General features: G+C 34.8%; 3 protein-coding genes across 3 annotated transcripts; 2 read left to right on the top strand and 1 right to left on the bottom strand.

Annotated features, from left to right (window-relative positions):
* Window positions 1-334: 334 nt before the first annotated feature.
* LOC133289416 (uncharacterized) lies at window positions 335-4,641 on the bottom strand. The gene is made up of 3 exons (XM_061487345.1): window positions 4,406-4,641; window positions 617-1,373; window positions 335-505 (listed from the first exon to the last, which is right to left on the bottom strand). Exons 1-3 carry the CDS (start codon window positions 4,639-4,641, stop codon window positions 335-337), a joined length of 1,164 nt encoding a protein of 387 aa, XP_061343329.1.
* Window positions 4,642-13,991: 9,350 nt separating this feature from the next.
* Window positions 13,992-14,896, top strand: LOC133289415 (protein FAR1-RELATED SEQUENCE 5-like). The gene is made up of 2 exons (XM_061487344.1): window positions 13,992-14,184; window positions 14,289-14,896. Exons 1-2 carry the CDS (start codon window positions 13,992-13,994, stop codon window positions 14,894-14,896), a joined length of 801 nt encoding a protein of 266 aa, XP_061343328.1.
* Window positions 14,893-16,354, top strand: LOC133289414 (protein FAR1-RELATED SEQUENCE 5-like). Its single transcript, XM_061487343.1, has 2 exons — window positions 14,893-16,116; window positions 16,229-16,354. The coding sequence occupies exons 1-2, from the start codon at window positions 14,893-14,895 to the stop codon at window positions 16,352-16,354; spliced, it is 1,350 nt and encodes a 449-aa protein (XP_061343327.1).
* Window positions 16,355-17,194: the final 840 nt, after the last annotated feature.

Genomic DNA, 17,194 nt, shown 5'->3' with positions numbered 1-17,194 from the left:
ATGAACAGCACCTACAAAGGCAAAAAAAGAATAAAAACATGAAAAAAATAAATACGCTGAAAAAAAAACAACTATGAAAAATATAGAAACATAAACCTTTTCCTCTATATTAGTCTTCTATACTTTTCTACTTGATATGAAGGAAATAACCAGACAAAATAAATACTTAAATCAGAAAATATATCAACACCCTTATATAATAATAAAAAAACTGTATCAATTTTTTTTTTGAATTAGGAGTCAATTAGTAGTAATCATTCGAGAGATAATTTAACCACGTACCAAGTATCTACTTCACTACAATTCTACAGAACCAAAACAACTAAATTAATCTCTAAAATACTTCCTTGTAGACAATGTTAAATGCACTATTTGTAATATTCTCATCATCATCAAGTATTAAAATTTTCAATCCCTGTTTGCTCTTTACCCTTGATAGTGCAACATATAATTTCCCATTACTGAAGACAGGCTTAGGGATATAAACACCAACATGAGAAAGTGACTATCCTTGACTTTTATTGATAGTCATTGCAAATGAAACGACCAGAGAAAATTGGCTTCTTTGGAAATTTACAAGGAACGCATGGTTGTTGCTTCTTGTAAGAACACTTGCCTCAACAACTCGATTGCCTAATCTTGAAATAAGCAATCTTGTGTCGTTGCATAAACCTCTTGATTGATCAATATTTCTCAATAGCATAACAGGCACATTAACCTTCAGAGTTAATTTATGGTTAGGAATTCCTGAACATGAGAAGGTATTTAAAATCTCATGAGAGAATTCGACATCCTCGAGTTCAGAATTATTATCCTGCTTCAAAATATTATCTATTTTTTCTTCACCTGGAATTATAGTCATTAAGAGCTCATTTAACATACCAACATCTACCAATTTAGGGGTTAAAATTGCACGTTGTTTAAAGAATGTGGTATCTAACAAATTATCCAATAGTTTTGGGTAAACAAAATCAATCAAATCCGATAGTGGATGTTCTGATTCTTTAATTAATAATCCATTTGGAATTACGATCATAGATTCTCCATCAACATCATCTCCAAGATCACCATCCTTTACTTTAAGAAGCCAGTCAGAAAAATCTTTTATCTCCATTAAATTTTGCATGCCGCTTCCAGAATTAAGACGCATATTCTTGGTCAAAGTTAATAACTGACAATGAGACCAAAGATAGGAAGAATTTTTTATTGCATTCACTACCTCTTGCCTGCTGCCATGAGGAATAACAGGTAATATTTGCCGAAAGTCACCTCCCATAACAATAACCTTTCCACCAAATGGCTTATCCAAACAACATGCATCAGAAAATCTAAGAACATCTCTAAGTGTTTTGTCTAGAGCCTCAAAGAAAAATCTGTGACCATTTGAGTTTCATCCCAAATGATTAACTTTGTTTTTGAGTGTAACTCAGCAAGCATAGAATTTTGCTTTATATTACATGTTGAGTCCTCAGAGATTTGAATAGGAATACGAAATCTAGAATGTGTTGTTCTTCCTCCAAGAAGCAAAAGGGAAGCAATTCCGCTAGAAGCGACATTAAGAATGATTTCACCTTTTGATCTAACATATGCTAACAGAGTATTCCATATAAATGTTTGTTCTGTACCACCAAAGTTGTAAAGAAAAAAAAATCCTCCTGCACATGATGATATTGCTGAAATAATTTTGTTATAAACTACTCTCTGCTCATCCGTAAGAGAATTCACTAATCTTGCATGCTCTTCTACCAATGAAGATCTGTCATACAATAATTTATCAAGCACTAATCTATTTTGCATATCAAATAAAGATGGACTCATTATATGAGGCATTAACGGGTAATCATTTAAACTTCTACCATTGCTCTGTAGTACTTTATCAATTTCAGCAAGGGCTGTGTTTTTTTATATATTCTTCAGATACAACAACATCTAATCAAATATCAAAGGCAAACAAAAAAAAATTAACAAAAACAAACATATAAAGGAATAAAAAAAGAACAAAATACATTGGATGCGGGAAAAAAAGTCAAGTCGATATATATATATATATATATATATATATATATATATATATATATATATATATATATATATATATATCGACTTGACTTTGTTTGGGAGTTTGGAGGGGAAGGAAAGGAAGAGAATCCAAGGGGAAGGAAGGGAAGGTAATTGATTCCCTTGTTTGAGAGTTAAAAAAATGGTAAAGGTGAAATTGGAGGATCAATGAAATATTTTTACAATTTTACCTTTTTTTAAAAATCAATATAATTATTGTATTTTAAAAATTAAATTAAATTTAAAATTTCTAAACAAAATTATTTATGTATTTTTCACACCACTAAAAAAGATCATATTTTTGACGAAAATTCGACGTTGCAAACAATGAAAATTTCGTCAAAAATATTTTTCTGACGGAATACTTTTTATCGAAAGGTGACGGAAGTTTTATCCGATGAAATTTTTTACAAAAATAAATTTTCTGTCAATATTTACGACGGAATTTAGTTTCCGTCAAAAGTTTTGACGAAAATGATTTGTTAAAAATTTTCAACGACAAAAATTCCATTAAAAGTTTTGACGAAAATGATTTGTTAGTTTTGACGGAAAAAAGAATTCCGTCAAAATTTTTTTATGAAAATGTGTCCCAACGAAAATTTCGACGAAAATCTCTTTGTCAAAAATTTTGGGGGAAATTTTACTGTGAAACTTTCGACTGAATTCAGATTCCGTAAAGAATTCTGCTGCGTGATAAGGTTCAGTAAGTATTGGATCGTCGGTGGGTTATCATGATGCACGGAAAGTGGTGCCACCGACGAGGCTGATTTCTCACGGGAGACAGGGGTTTCCTTCTGCTTTCCTTTGGAGCCGTTCTGGGATTTGCTTCTGGTATCAACCATGTTTTTAAGTGTGAATGAAATGGGTTCTAAATGATAGATCCCCACAGACGGCGCCAATAATCAAACCAAACACAATATGGGCTGGCCAATGTATATCGGGCCTAATCACACACGGTTGAAATGATGAGGATGCTCTGCTTCCTGGGCTAGAAGTTGTTGATGATAATATATGGATTCTGGTCCTTTGCTGGCGCGATTGTTGAGACTGGATGGGGGGATACCTGCAATGACATTCCGATGCTTAAGTCAGTATCAGCTGCAGGTGTATGTGTATTCTTAATGAATTATATTATCATACCTGGGCATGTACCCTTTGTTTATATAGTGGTTCTGATGCCGCCTTCAGAAGGCAGTATGGCCTCTAATTGACCGCTTCTGGGCTGCAGGTTTGGCTAGAGCCTTAATAGCCTTATCTCTTACAGCCAGGCTACCTTGATAGAGTAGTGACGAGCTGGTGTTGTCCTCTGTTCATTAGTACAAAGGCGCGGTGGGTTCATATTGGTTCTTAAGATGGCTTTCTTACCTCTGAAGTTTATGCCAAAGGGCGGTTTCATGCGCGATGGTGGCCATCGCGCTTAGTTCTGGGCCCTCGTGAGATTGGGCTTCGTTATATGTCTTTGGGCCTCTAATGGGCCTACTATATTTTATCCATATCAGATGGTATTACCTATAACATGAATAAATCCTTTTTTTATGATTTCTCCACACGTAAATAATTGAGAGATGGTACATGAATTAGAATTAAACTCTAACCTATATTATATTAGGGATAGGTTATTCTACTTACTATTTTTTCTGTCTATCTTTGCTTACCACTCTCCAATACCGTTAGATCAGAATTTAAAGAGGAGAGAGCAAAATAAATGTTAATAAAGATTCAGATCTAACGGTATTTGAGAGTGGTAGGCAAAAGTAGGTAAAAAAAATGGTAGGTAGAATAACATATCACAATATATTATATAGAAAATTAAAATTAAAACAACTCTCTTTTTTATTGTGAAATATTTAAAATACTATTTTTATTATAACTATACATAAGACAATAAAAATTATCATTAGAATTCAGCACAAAGACTCGCTATTTATTTTCATCATTTAATAAACTGAAAAACTTTAAAAAAAATTCAAAGAAAAGGTGCAAAGACTAATAATTTACGGCATCATAGTTTTCAAATAAAAAGAAGAGTAGATACTTTTTTTTGACATCAGCAAATTTTATGATGTCCGCTTTAATTTCTAGCAAATAAAAAGACTCATAGTATTTTAGTCCTTTCTAAGGACTAATATGAGTCTTTTCTAAATTTGTGAGGGATCACAATTTCAACTAAATAGGTCCATTTTGAATTTCTTAAAAACCACAACGGATCTTTTTATTTGTCAGTAACTAAAGTAGTGATCATAAAATTTACTGAGTATCAAAAAGAGTATTAACTCTAAAAAGAATTAAAGAACAGTTACACATATACGGTTACAAGATTCAAGGCCAAACAAAATAATCCACACACACCCTCGACTCCATTGGATTCTCCATCACAGCATCTTCAGTTTTCTGGCTGTTCTGCTTCAGCATGTTATTGTTACCCTCTTCTTTCAATGGTTTGCTCACAGTAGCTTTAGCTGCAGCACAAGATGACGTTATTGTAGAATAATAAGAAGAGGGAGGGTACGTTGCTAACAGAGCTGCAGCATCCCACTCATGATTCCTAACAAGTTCTGAAAATAAAAGTATAAGCGAAGCCATGCGAGTTCAAGTTCAAGAGAGCAAGATTCCTCTATGCAAATGTTGGTTTTTTCTTCTGTTTCTTTTTGGCTTATGATGAAGCTGAAATTGGTGGGTTAAAAGAAACATGTTAAACTTATATAGAGAATTGGAGCAAACGAGATATGAGTAGAGTCAATGGGTCACAGATTCATGTTGTTTCTGGTAGCTGGGGCATGTTGTTTTTGTGACTCAAATTCAGAGAGGTAAAACAGTGGTTCTGTAACTGTCGCCGCTGATTTCCTCTGTCTCTGTTGTCCTATGTACATAATTTTGTGTCTTTAATTAAAGAAGACAAAACTGAAAAAATAAAAAACACCAACTTCATAAAAGCATCATTTGGGGCTTTAGTTAATGGAAGTGGTTCTTTGGGGCTCAGAATTCAAAATCACCCATTTTTTATTTTAAAAAATGTTTTCTTGACATGTATTTTTAAAACAATAAATTTTTTTATTTTTTTATTAAAGAATATTATTTATTAAAAGAAAATTTTAAATTTTAAAAATTTTAATTTTACTTAATAATATATTATATTTTCAATTTTTTATATGTATTTTAAGAACATTTATTTCAAAACTAATTAAATAAACAAAGGACAAAGTCATCACTCATAAGGTTTGATATTATGATAAGAGATTTGGATAGGATTGTATTATATTTGGATAGGATTGTATTAATAAAAATAAACAAAGCACAAGAGGCAAGTGGAGAAGGAAAAAAACGTGCGGAGGCCGTAGTTTTCACTTGTCCAAACAATGAAGCGATCCTTGTTGGAATCTTCATAATGATCCTAGAAAGGATTAACCAAAAGCGAAAGTTTAATGGGCGGTGCTCCTTTTTGTTAAAAAACAGGTTACCTGAGGACTGAGATAACAAAGTAAAAGCCGCGGTTCTTGTGGGCAGCAAAAGGTCAAGATTAGGACAGCGAAAGTTCGGTGTTTAAAAACTCCTCCGCCGTCGACCCGGCTGAGGTCAGGATTACGAAATCACAGATTCAACCGGAGGATCAGGGGGTCACTACGCTGATCCGGTTTTATATATTAAAAAAATATAAATAGGTATATCCTATATGAAAATATTAAAAAACAAATCACAAATCATCAAAGATTCAAAATATACTTAACATAATTAATTAATTATAACCACAAGTAATTAAAGAATCAAGATACCAAAGTACAAAACTCATATTCTAATGAGGTCACTACACTGACTCAGTTCTGTCTCTTTTGAGGAGGTCTCTGACAAAGAAAATTTTAAAGGAAGTACGAATGAATGTTTGTTTTCCATCGAAACCCGTAAGGATTTCATTTGAAGGGGTAAAATTCTTACCTTTTATAGAAGATTCACGACAGTGAGGTGAAGATTGAAAATATTTAGGTCACTAGGAGAGAAGAGAACAATTAGATTTAGGTTTGCAAGCATTTTTATTTATTTTTTTAATAAAACAATGTTGTTTCATGGAAAAAAAATTTTAAAAAAAAAAACAGGCAAGGACCCCCTGACCCGGGAGTCACTGAAACTCGGTCGGATTTTGGGGGTCGGAGGGGTCGATATGCATATAGAGTCCAACTTGTGACTCCAACCCTCAGAGGGAAGGGGTCAGGGTTGACCCGGGTCAATCCGGAGGGTGGGGCGGGATTTTAAAACACTGAGCGAAACTATATCCTAGTAGTAAATAAACATGGAGAGGTTATAATTATAATGTTTTTTTTGTATAATTATTTTTATTATCATTCGAATAAAATTAAATTAATCATTATAAAATGATATTAAATAAAAGTTATTAATTTAATTTTGATCCATATAAGAACAAAGTGCTTATAAAGATAACCTTCCTCTAATAACATATTTATATTTTAGGATACATAGTTTCTTATAGTTTGATCATTTTTAATTGGCTACTAAAAATTATTAGAATTTTTTTGTTAGGTTTCCACTGTGATCACTTATCATGTCTTTGTTAATTTAATGTTCAGTGACGTGGAAAAGGACTCCTTATTGTGATAACTCAATTTTTTTTATTTTTTTGGTAAACCTGATAACTTATTAGTATGGGTTATATACTCGGAAAATTAACTCATTTTCTCTTTAAAATGGTAAGTTTTTATATCTTGTTAGAGTAATATATTAATCTAAACCATTGTTACGAAACTAATCTCTTAATGTACTTTTTTGTAATACACATGATTTTACCGTTACTTAGTATTTTTATTTTTATTTTTATTTTGGTGAATACTTAGTATTTTTTAATGTTTTAAAAAAATCTCAAGTATTTTTAAAATTCTTTTTACATTTAAATTTCTCCTTTCTTTTTAAATCTCGAATATTTATACTTAATTACTTTTAAAATTTCTTTTAAGTTGAAATTTTCTCACTCTTCAAAATTTAGATTCTTACATTCTCAAAATTATTGTTTTTTACATTAGAATTTGTTCTTTCTTTTCAAATCACTACTGTTTCACTTTTATATATTAAATAAAGTATATTTTTTTGAGAGGGGTGTCAATATAGGTTTTGACACGCGGGTCAACCCGCGACACGACACGAAAATTCGTGTTTGGATTGATCCGCAAAAAAATTCGTGTCGTGTTCGTGTTGATGTATTCGTGTCGACCCGTATTTTTTTTTTAATTTTGATCCATTTTTTTAATTTTTTTTTGTCAATTACCATTTTGACCCCTATTTTGCGTGTTACTCGTATTGTGTCGTGTGAACCCGCAAAAAATTCGTGTCGTATCAGTGTTGAAGATTTTGACACGAATAAAAATTTGTGTCGTGTTGTTTGAGTTCTTGAGAGAATCCATAGACGAGAGAAAGAGAGAGAGAGAAGAGAGAGCATGTATGAATTGTATTGTGTAATCTGAATGTACAGTGTGCACTCTATCAATATATATATAGAGTGATGATCTAACTAATTGACAGCTAACACCTAACAGATCTGTAACAGATCAGTAACAAACTCTATAGGAAAGTATCTGATACATGCAGGTACATTTAAAGAAGCTACAGCTATATATATCTAATACACCCCCGCAAACTCAGGGATCTTGAGTCACTGAATCAAGAACTCTAAGTTTGGCTCTTAGATTTGTAAAATGTCCAGAAGGAAGAGGCTTTGTCAAAGTATCTGCCAACTGATCTGAGGCAGGAATATGATGGACAATAATCTCATGTGCAAGCACTTTCTCTCGAACAAAAAAGATATCCAGTTCCATGTGCTTTGTGCGGGCATGCATAACAGGATTATGGGAGAGAGCCATTGTGCTAAGGTTATCACAGAAGACATGGGGAGTATCAAAGGAGACTTGTAATTCACAAAGAAGAGACTTAATCCACAAGATTTCAGCACAAGTAAGTGCTAAACTTCTATATTCAGCTTCAGTTGTGGACCTTGCTACAAGAGTTTGCTTCTTGGACCACCAAGAGACAAGATTAGGACCCAAGAAGAGGGCTGCACCTGAAGTGGAGCGCCTGTCATCAGGGTCACTTGCCCAATCTGCATCACAGTAAGCAGTGAGAGTAAAGGGAAGCTGGGGATTTGCCTTTTGAAGAACAAGGCCGAAGGTAAGAGTCCCTTTTAAGTATCTTAAAATTCTCTTCACAATTTTCCAGTGGTCATCCAAAGGTTGTCCCATAAATTGGCAAACCTTATTGACAGCATAACTAATTTCAGGGCGAGTGATGGTGGCATACTGAAGAGCACCCACAATTGACCTGTAGAGAAGAGGATCTGAAAAATAGTGTGATCCAAACCTTGAGAGCTTACAGTTAGAAGGCATGGGAGAAGAAATTCCTTTAGCATCAAACATATCAGCCCGAGTCAGTAAATCACGTAGATATTTAGACTGGGACAGCACCAAGCCACCAGAAATATGAGGCTTCACCTCAACACCAAGAAAGTAATCAAGATTGCCAAGATCCTTTAGTGCAAACTGAGAATGAAGTTGTTGAATCAGTTGCTGAATATAAGAGGCATTAGTACCAGTCACAATGATATCATCCACATATACAAGGATGTAAGTGCAGTGAGAAGATGTTTTGGAAATGAACAAGGAATGGTCACAACAGCTTGACCGGAATCCAAACTGAATTAAAGCACCCTTGAGCTTGTCAAACCATGCTCTAGGAGCCTGTTTAAGGCCATATAATGCCTTATTGAGCTTGTAAACTAAGCTCTTATCATAATTTTCAAAACCAGGGGGCTGTGTCATGTAGACATCTTCTTGTAAGTCACCATTGAGAAAAGCAATATTAATATCCAGCTGCCTAATTGACTAGGAGTGAGTGAGAGCAAGAGTAAGCATTATTCGAATGGTGACAGGTCTTACTACAGGTGAAAAGGTTTCATTGTAGTCAAAACCTTCTCTTTGATGAAAGCCCTTAGCCACAAGTCTAGCCTTGTATTTATTCACTGAACCATCAGGATTTCCTTTAACCTTAAATACCCATTTGCAGCCAATTGAATTCCTGTTTGGAGGCAGAGACACAAGATTCCATGTATTGTTAGTCATTAAAGCATTGTACTCAGCTTTCATGGCCTCAAACCAAGGGGGACTGGTTAGAGATTGTTTCACAGTAGATGGTTCAATATGAGCAAGGAGAGCAATGGATCTGGCTGCTGTCTTAGACCTGGTCTGAATAGAGTGTGTAGGTGGAATTATTGGTAAGGAGTTTGGGGGAATATATTCAGAAACTGAGGAAGAAGAAGAAGTGGAAGAGGGAGCAGGAGAAGACTGCACTGTTTGGGTAGGAAGAGCGCTGTGAAAAGAAGAAGAAGAAGAGGAAACAGATTGAGAGGTGGACTGCAAAGGAGAGCTCAATGGTGATTGAGACTGTACAAGAGACAAAGTGTGAGTAGTGGGAGTAGAGGAAGGAGAAGACACAAGAAGAATGTGAGCAGAAACAGGAAGGATTGGAGGAGTTGGACTAATTCTGGTGTCAGTCCAAGAATGATAAGGAAATTTATATTCATTGAATAAAACATCCTTGGAGATATAGACTCTGCCCTCTCTACTTAAACAAATATAACCTTTGTGATTTGTGGAGTAGCCAAGGAACAAGCATTCTTGAGAACGAAACTCAAGTTTGTATCTATTGTAAGGTCTCAAAAATGGAAAACATGCACACCCAAAGGTTTTAAGAAACTGATAGTTGGGCTGTTGATTAAACAATTTTGTGTAAGGAACATCAAAATGTAAAGAAGCAGTGGGCAATCTGTTTATTAAGTACACGACTGAAAGAAAGGCATAATCCCAGAATTTCAGTGGTAAGGAAGCATGAGACAGTAATGTCAGTCCCGTTTCAACAATATGACGATGTTTACGTTCAACAACACCATTTTGGTGATGAGTCTGTGGGCATGCAACTCTATGAATAATGCCATTGAGTTTAAGATAATCAGAAAAGGATCTGAATTCCCCACCCCAATCTGTTTGTAAAGCCTTAATAGGTAGCTGAAATTGAGTTGTTATCAAAGAGTGAAATTGTTTAAATGTAGGAAAAGCATCAGATTTTTGTTTTAGTAAATAAATCCAAGTGTATCTGGTATGGGCGTCAACAATTGACAGGTAATAAGTGTATCCTATGGTTGAAGTAAAAGGAGCTGGTCCCCAAAGATCACAATAAAGTAGAGCAAATGGGGTATCATATTCAGACAGAGAGGGATATGAGGGGAGTCTATGTGCCTTACCAAGACAACAAGATGAACAAAATTCACTGACAATTTTATTTGAAGCTGGAATATTACAAGAGTGAAGCACCTTTGTCAAGGTTACATGATTAGGATGCCCTAGACGGCAATGCCATAAGAAAAATGCAGAATCAGAAGGCATACATGACTGTCTATCACTATTACAAGACTGAACAGTGTGATTTACAGTTTTATTGACACTATGAGCAGGATTACATTGTGAAATAGCACCAGAAACTATGTTGTCTGAGCTAGAAGGTGTGGATGTCAAAGTGCAAGCAGATTTCAAAGGAAGAGAGATGTCTGAGAATCACAAGGTGACAGAAAGCTTGAAGATCCAATTGCTTTAATGTTCAAACCTTGGCCATTACCAATGATGACCTGATCAGAACCACTTAATTGTTGACTCTGAATCAAGTTCATTGGGTTTGCAGTGACATGATGAGAAGCACCTGAGTCTGGATACCACTCAAGAGCTGGAGAGGAGACTGGTGTTGGAAGCAATCCTGGTTGTACAGTCATCATAGCTTGAGGTACAGAATTAACTGGACGAACATACTGATAATCAGATCGAACATACTGATAGCTTCGCTGCTGAACTTGTGGAGTCTGATTTTGAGCAAAGAATTGACCGGTTGATGAACTCTGTGGAGGTGGAAGTGTGGGGTGAAGTCTTCATCAAAACGATGCCAGCAAGATCTCACGTCATGACCATATTTGTAACAGAGCTGACAATGAACATTTTTTCTATTCCCACGGCCTCTACCTCTATTATTTCTTCCAATATATCGTCATCGTCCTCTATTGAAGTCATTAGAACGAAGAGTATTAACAAAACCAAACTGTTCAGAAGCCTTACCAGTGCTCTGTTCTTGATTCGCTAAAACAGGGGCAAACAGAGGAGTTGTTTCAGCAGTGTTGCTCTTTTTTTGAGTCACATTCACAGTGACAGAGTCAAGAAGAGATTCACTCTGTTTCAACAGCATTTGTTCATGTGTCATCAACTCTATACCAAGATCCTCAACGGAGTAAGGATTTTCTCTTCCATGAACAGTTGTTACAAAGGCATTGTACTCGACTGGAAGACCTTCCAGTATGTAATCTGTTCTATCTTCATTTGTGACTGGATTTCCTATAGTCTTCAATGAATCACATAGGCTTTTGATTCGAGACAAGTATTCCTTAGCAGATCTGTTACCTTTTCTGATAGTTCTTAGTTCAGAGCGTAGTTGACGAGATCTAGATTTCATCACTCCATGAAAGAGCTTGTGTATCTTGTCCCAAGCTTCGTAAGCATATTTGACTCCAAGAATCTCATTGACAACAGATTCTGAGATTGTTGACAGCAGCCAAGACAGTAACATTAAATCTTGTGTAATCCATTGCACATACTCTGGATTCTGGATCTTGTTCTCGCGATCTTCATCAGAAGCAAACTGCACTGGAATCTTTGGATTCACCAAGTGACGATGAAGTTGGTGTGAAGTGATAATAGGTTCGACTATTTGATTCCAGAACAGATAGTTGTTTTCAGTTAGCTTCACAGTGATTTGATGATTGAATAGAAGTGGTGAACGATTCTCCATTTGTGACCTGGAAGATGTTGGAACGCTGTTTTCTGTTGAAGCGTTGTTGTTGTTCGATGTGGAAGACATAGTGGAGCACAAAGATGGATCAGGCCCTCAGAAAAAGAGCTCTGATACCATGTTTGAGTTCTTGAGAGAATCCATAGACGAGAGAAAGAGAGAGAGAAAAGAGAGAATGTATGAATTGTATTATGTAATCTGAATGTACAGTGTGCACTCTATCAATATATATATAGAGTGATGATCTAACTAATTGACAGCTAACACCTAACAGATCTGTAACAGATTAGTAACAAACTGTATAGGAAAGTATCTGATACATGCAGGTACATTTAAAGAAGCTACAGCTATATATATCTAATACGTGTTAGTGTTGATGTAATTGTGTCGTGTCGAATTCGTGTCGTGTCAACCCGTTTTGACACCCCTAATTTTGAGAGTGATTTATTTTATTTTATTTTGTTAATTCTGTCTTAAAGAATGATACATGTTACTCTAAATTTATCTTCTTTTAAATTTCAAATGCAAATTAATTTGAATCAATCATGCAAAAAAAAAAAAATTAGAAATTTAAATTTTTTATTAATATGTAATTTTAAGATTTTAGCTAACTTATTGAGGATAGTCCCATGTGCGGCGTCTGAGGAAGACAACAGTCCACATGACTTTTTACAAAACGACACATGGACTAGCATTTTGCTTACATGACCTGTAGAAGTCCCCCACTTTCCCAATATCTAGTTTCTACTCCCGTGTTAGTTTCCTTGACTTCTTCTGCTCTTTCTTCCATTTTTATGAGAAAATGATCTTTTCAAAAATGAAAATTAATGGATGATACTTCTGTTCATTAATCAATTCATAGGTTGTTCATTATATATATATATATATATATATATATATATGAGGTAGGATCATCTTACACCAGTGTAAGATTTTTAATCTTACACCCCATCTAAACCGTCCAATGTACTTTAATCCAACGGCCACGACTAAAAAATAAAAGCAGGCACGTGACTCCATTTCCCTCGTTCTTGTTTCCTGAACTTCTTCATTTCTGGTGATTTTTTTCTTTTTCTCGTTGACGCTACGACTTCTCAACGAAACATACCCACTTTTTCCTATTCCTATTCCTATTTCTTTCCTTTCCCATTATTCTTCTCTTCCCTGCATTCAAAAAAGCTATCTTTTTTCTTCTAATAATCTTATGTACTTCCCCCTCTTCACTCGCAAGATCAAATTAAGGCTTTGAGTTTTGTAACCGTAAGCTCCCTGCCTCCCTCTCATTATAATTTGTTTGGGTGGCTCTGCTGGGTTTAATGGGAACTTGAAATTCCCTCAGGACTTACCCAAAACCCAAACATGTTTGTTTGTTCATTCAACTTCATGTACCTCTGTATTCTTGTCTTCTGAAAATCTGTATATGTCTCTATTTATTGTTTTTTTTTTGCGAGTCTCGGGTCAACGGAATGTTTTTGGCAGCTTAGATGACTAAATTGCATGTGAGATGTTTGTTTTGTTTATGGCTTTTGCAAGAGAAAAGGGGAAATCATATTCGCTCTTTTCCTATCTCCTTAGAATATGTATGTTTCACAAGTTATTATTACTCCTGCACTACGTTTGGTAGTTCCCTCTGCTTACAGTCCACAATTTGTTATTTGGTGGTTAGTTACAGATTTTCACCGAGATACAAAGATTATTTTGGGCACTGTGTTTCCCATGCTCAATTAAGAATTGCATCCTTTGTGGTATGGTAAGGTTTATAAAAATAACCTTGTATTGGACCTAGACTTGGCCCTGCTGAGAATTGTCTTTGCTTTACTTTTATTGTTATGCTGCAGCAGGAGCAAAATGATTAAAGTTTTTTCTTGAAACCACTTTTTGCTCGTTCCTCTACATTTTATGATTACTTTGCTTTGTTGGCTGGGTTATAAGAATAAGTTTCTCCTTTGTAGTTTCCTCATTGTGCTTTCTTTGATTTGTGGTGCTTATTTCATCTATTTTTGTTTTCAGGTTAGCAAATGATGGATATAGACCCAATTGATTTTTCTCTCACGAACATGGAGACAAATGTCATTTTGGACAACAACTTGGTGATAGATTCTAACTCTCTTGATATGCCACAATCTTTTAGTGCTGAAGAAGTCATTGTTGAGCCTTATGTTGGAATGGAATTTGATTCATTGAAAAAAGTTGAACATTTTTATACATTATTTGCCAAAGCAAAAGGATTTGGGATTCGTACCCGCTCTAGTAAAAAAAAAATTGCATATTTGTATGTGTGAGAGAAGGTGAAAATAAGGTGAAAAGTGATAATATAGTAGAAGTTAAGAAAAAAACTTCAACCATACGCTCAGGATGTCGAGCATCACTTTGTGTATCAAAGGATAAGAATAGAGAGGTATGGGTTATAAAATCTTTTGACAACAACCATAATCATGTCATGGCCAGTCCTAAGAGTGTGTCTTATTTGAGGTGTCATAAAAAAATGAACGGTGCTGCAAAAAATCTTGTTGAAAAGTTCAATGAAGAAGGCTTACCGACTGGAAAGGTTGCTGCAATGTTTAGTGGTAGTGATTTAGCTTTTTCTAATAGGGATTGTTGGAACCATTTGAGAAATCTTAGGAGAAAGAACTTGGATGTTGGAGATGCACAAGCTGTTTTCAATTACTGTAAACAAAAGCAAGCTCAAAACTCTAACTTTTTCTATGCAATACAATGTGATGATGATGACAGAATGATAAACTTTTTTTGGGTGGATTCTAGATCAAGGTTTGCTTATCAACAATTTGGAGATGTTATTACTTTTGATACAACATATAGAACCAACAAATATAGCATGCCATTTGCCCCATTCACGGGATTGAACCATCATCTTCAATCAATTTTATTCGGTTGTGCATTATTACAAGATGAATCTGAAAAACTTTTGTATGGTTATTTGAAACTTGGCTTGAGGCAATGAATGGAAAGAAGCCTATTTCTATGATAACTGATCAAGATTTAGCTATTGGAGCAGCTGTTGCCAAGGTATTTCCAGAGACACGTCATCGTCTATGCTTGTGGCACATCAGAAAGAAGTTTCCTGAAAAGCTTGCACATATATATCACAAAAATTCTACATTCAAGCGTGAACTGAAGAGGTGCATTCGAGAATCATCAACTATCAAGGATTTTGAAGATGATTGGAAGCGCATAATGGTTGAGTATAACTTGCAGGAAAATGGTTGGCTTCAAAGGTTATTTGATATTAGAGAGTCATGGATACCAGTTTATAATAGGAACACTTTTTTTGCCGGTATGAATACTACACAACGGAGTGAGAGCATTAATTCTTTTTTTGACTCCTTTGTTAATTCAACCACAACACTACAAGACTTTGTGGTAAAATTTGAGAAGGCCATTAACAATCGATATGAGGCTGTAAAAAGAGAAGATTTTGAGTCACGACATAAGTCACGCACTTTGACTATTGGCTCAAAAATTGAAGAACATGCTGCCTCAATTTATACAAGAAATGTGTTTGTTAAGTTTTATAATGAGCTTGCAAGTGTTAGCCATTTTACAAAGGAGAAGATTGAGAAAAACGATTCACATTGTAAGTATCGGGTATCTAATTGTTTTGATACTCGAGATTGTTCTATAGTTGATATAAATTTGGAATCAAAGAATGCTACATGTGGCTGTCATCTTTTTGAATTTATGGGAATACTATGTAGGCACATTTTGGTGATTTTTCAAGCAAAAAACATTATTCAAATTCCTAGTCAGTACATATTGCAGCGTTGGACAAAAGAGGCCAACAAATGTATAGAGTCGTGTGACATTGAAAATTGGAATCATGAATCAAATGTTTTGAGAAGTATGCATGTGCAACGTCAATTTGACAAGTTTTCTGATTTGGCTAAAAGATCTGAAGATGCATACAAGTTTATTATATCAGAACTTGATCGCATTTACAATATGGCCAATACAATGGGAATGGAAATTCTAGATGTCAATGAAGATCCTATAGAGTTAAATCAACAGAATTTGACATGTGACACAACAAATGATGTTTCAGATTTCAATATTAAAGACCCATATGTTTCACATACAAAAGGAAGAAGAAGAAAGGATTCTGACAAAGTCCCTCTGACAGGGAGGTTTAAGAGTGGTCTTGAATTATCGATGAACAAGACATTGGTTAAAAAGAGAGCATGTAAGTCTTGAATTATCGATGAACAAGACATTGCTGCTATACTAGACTATATATTTGTGTTGTTATTAATTTCCTTTAATATTTTATGGCTCACAGACTATCCTAGCTAGTTTCTTGGCTGAGAAAGACTGTAACAAGGTGATTGCTGCTGCAAGAAGGACACTACGTTTTAGGAATGGGGCTCTCCCATCTAGTTTCAAGGTTGTTAGTACAAGGAGCTGATTCATTTTTGATTTTATGTTTTCTAATTTATGTATAAAGTGTGAGCAACCATTTCATGCAATTTGTATGATATCCATTTCATGCAATTTATATGACAACCAATTTATGTTTTCTAATTTATGTATAAAGTGTAAACAACCATTTCATGCAATTTTTATTTGTAATAGGCGGAGGAGGATATCTTATTTTTCCCTCGAGGAGCTCATTTTAGTGATATTATACACAGTTTTGTCATTATACACAATTTGTATGATATTTTCATGCAATTTTTATTTGCAACAATATTGTCACAGTTTTGTAAGTGCAAAGTGAGTCATCACGCTCTGCCTGTACATATTCTTAGAATATTCATTTTAGATTGATCTTGATCTCCTTAATTTTTTTTTATCTTACTAGTTTTTTGCCTTGTCAATTACCTCAGATAAAGGTGATTCAGCATAGCAAGTCACAAGTTCCCTTTTAGAGATATTAAAAATGGTTTTATTATTCATCATTTGTCACTGTACAAAGGACGTGGATATTACAAAATAACATCCTATCATAACAACAACAACTTAAAGTACCAACTAAGATAAACATTGACCAGATTTGATAATAATAACATCCTCCAATAGTTATCTATATTTTGTGTGTCGAATGTTGTATACAAAGGACTCGTTGCAATTTCTTCAATGAATTCCATTGCACTTAGATATGTTAAGGACATCATAAGTCTGCCTGTGCAGATGAGATGAGTTTCTTGTAACTGTAACTCTTCTGAGCAGTACAAAAGTCACAAATTCCATAGCAGTACTGCCATGAGCTGCAAGTTCTTGCTGAGCAATTGCTTTGAACATTTCC

This window comes from Gastrolobium bilobum, unplaced genomic scaffold, assembly GCF_033153095.1.
Source record: "Gastrolobium bilobum isolate Gb01-03AN ecotype WA unplaced genomic scaffold, APGP_CSIRO_Gbil_v1 utg3711, whole genome shotgun sequence".
NCBI lineage: Eukaryota > Viridiplantae > Streptophyta > Magnoliopsida > Fabales > Fabaceae > Gastrolobium > Gastrolobium bilobum.
The sequence above is the reverse complement of the archived record's forward strand: the minus strand, read 5'-3'. Positions and strand labels throughout refer to the sequence as shown.

Bases quoted from the DNA above. Each gene is read 5' to 3' on its own strand.
- LOC133289416 (XM_061487345.1), bottom strand. From the start codon at position 4,641: ATGGCTTCGCTTATACTTTTATTTTCAGAACTTGTTAGGAATCATGAG. The intron at 1,374-4,405 runs GTGTGTGGATTA...AAATGGTCACAG, and splicing joins AATCCAATGGAGTCGAGGGT to ATTTTTCTTTGAGGCTCTAG. The intron at 506-616 runs GCAAGTGTTCTT...AGTCAAGGATAG, and splicing joins TAGGCAATCGAGTTGTTGAG to TCACTTTCTCATGTTGGTGT.
- LOC133289415 (XM_061487344.1), top strand. From the start codon at position 13,992: ATGGAGACAAATGTCATTTTGGACAACAACTTGGTGATAGATTCTAAC. The intron at 14,185-14,288 runs GTAAAAAAAAAA...CCATACGCTCAG, and splicing joins TGGGATTCGTACCCGCTCTA to GATGTCGAGCATCACTTTGT.
- LOC133289414 (XM_061487343.1), top strand. From the start codon at position 14,893: ATGAATGGAAAGAAGCCTATTTCTATGATAACTGATCAAGATTTAGCT. The intron at 16,117-16,228 runs GTTAAAAAGAGA...TATGGCTCACAG, and splicing joins TATCGATGAACAAGACATTG to ACTATCCTAGCTAGTTTCTT.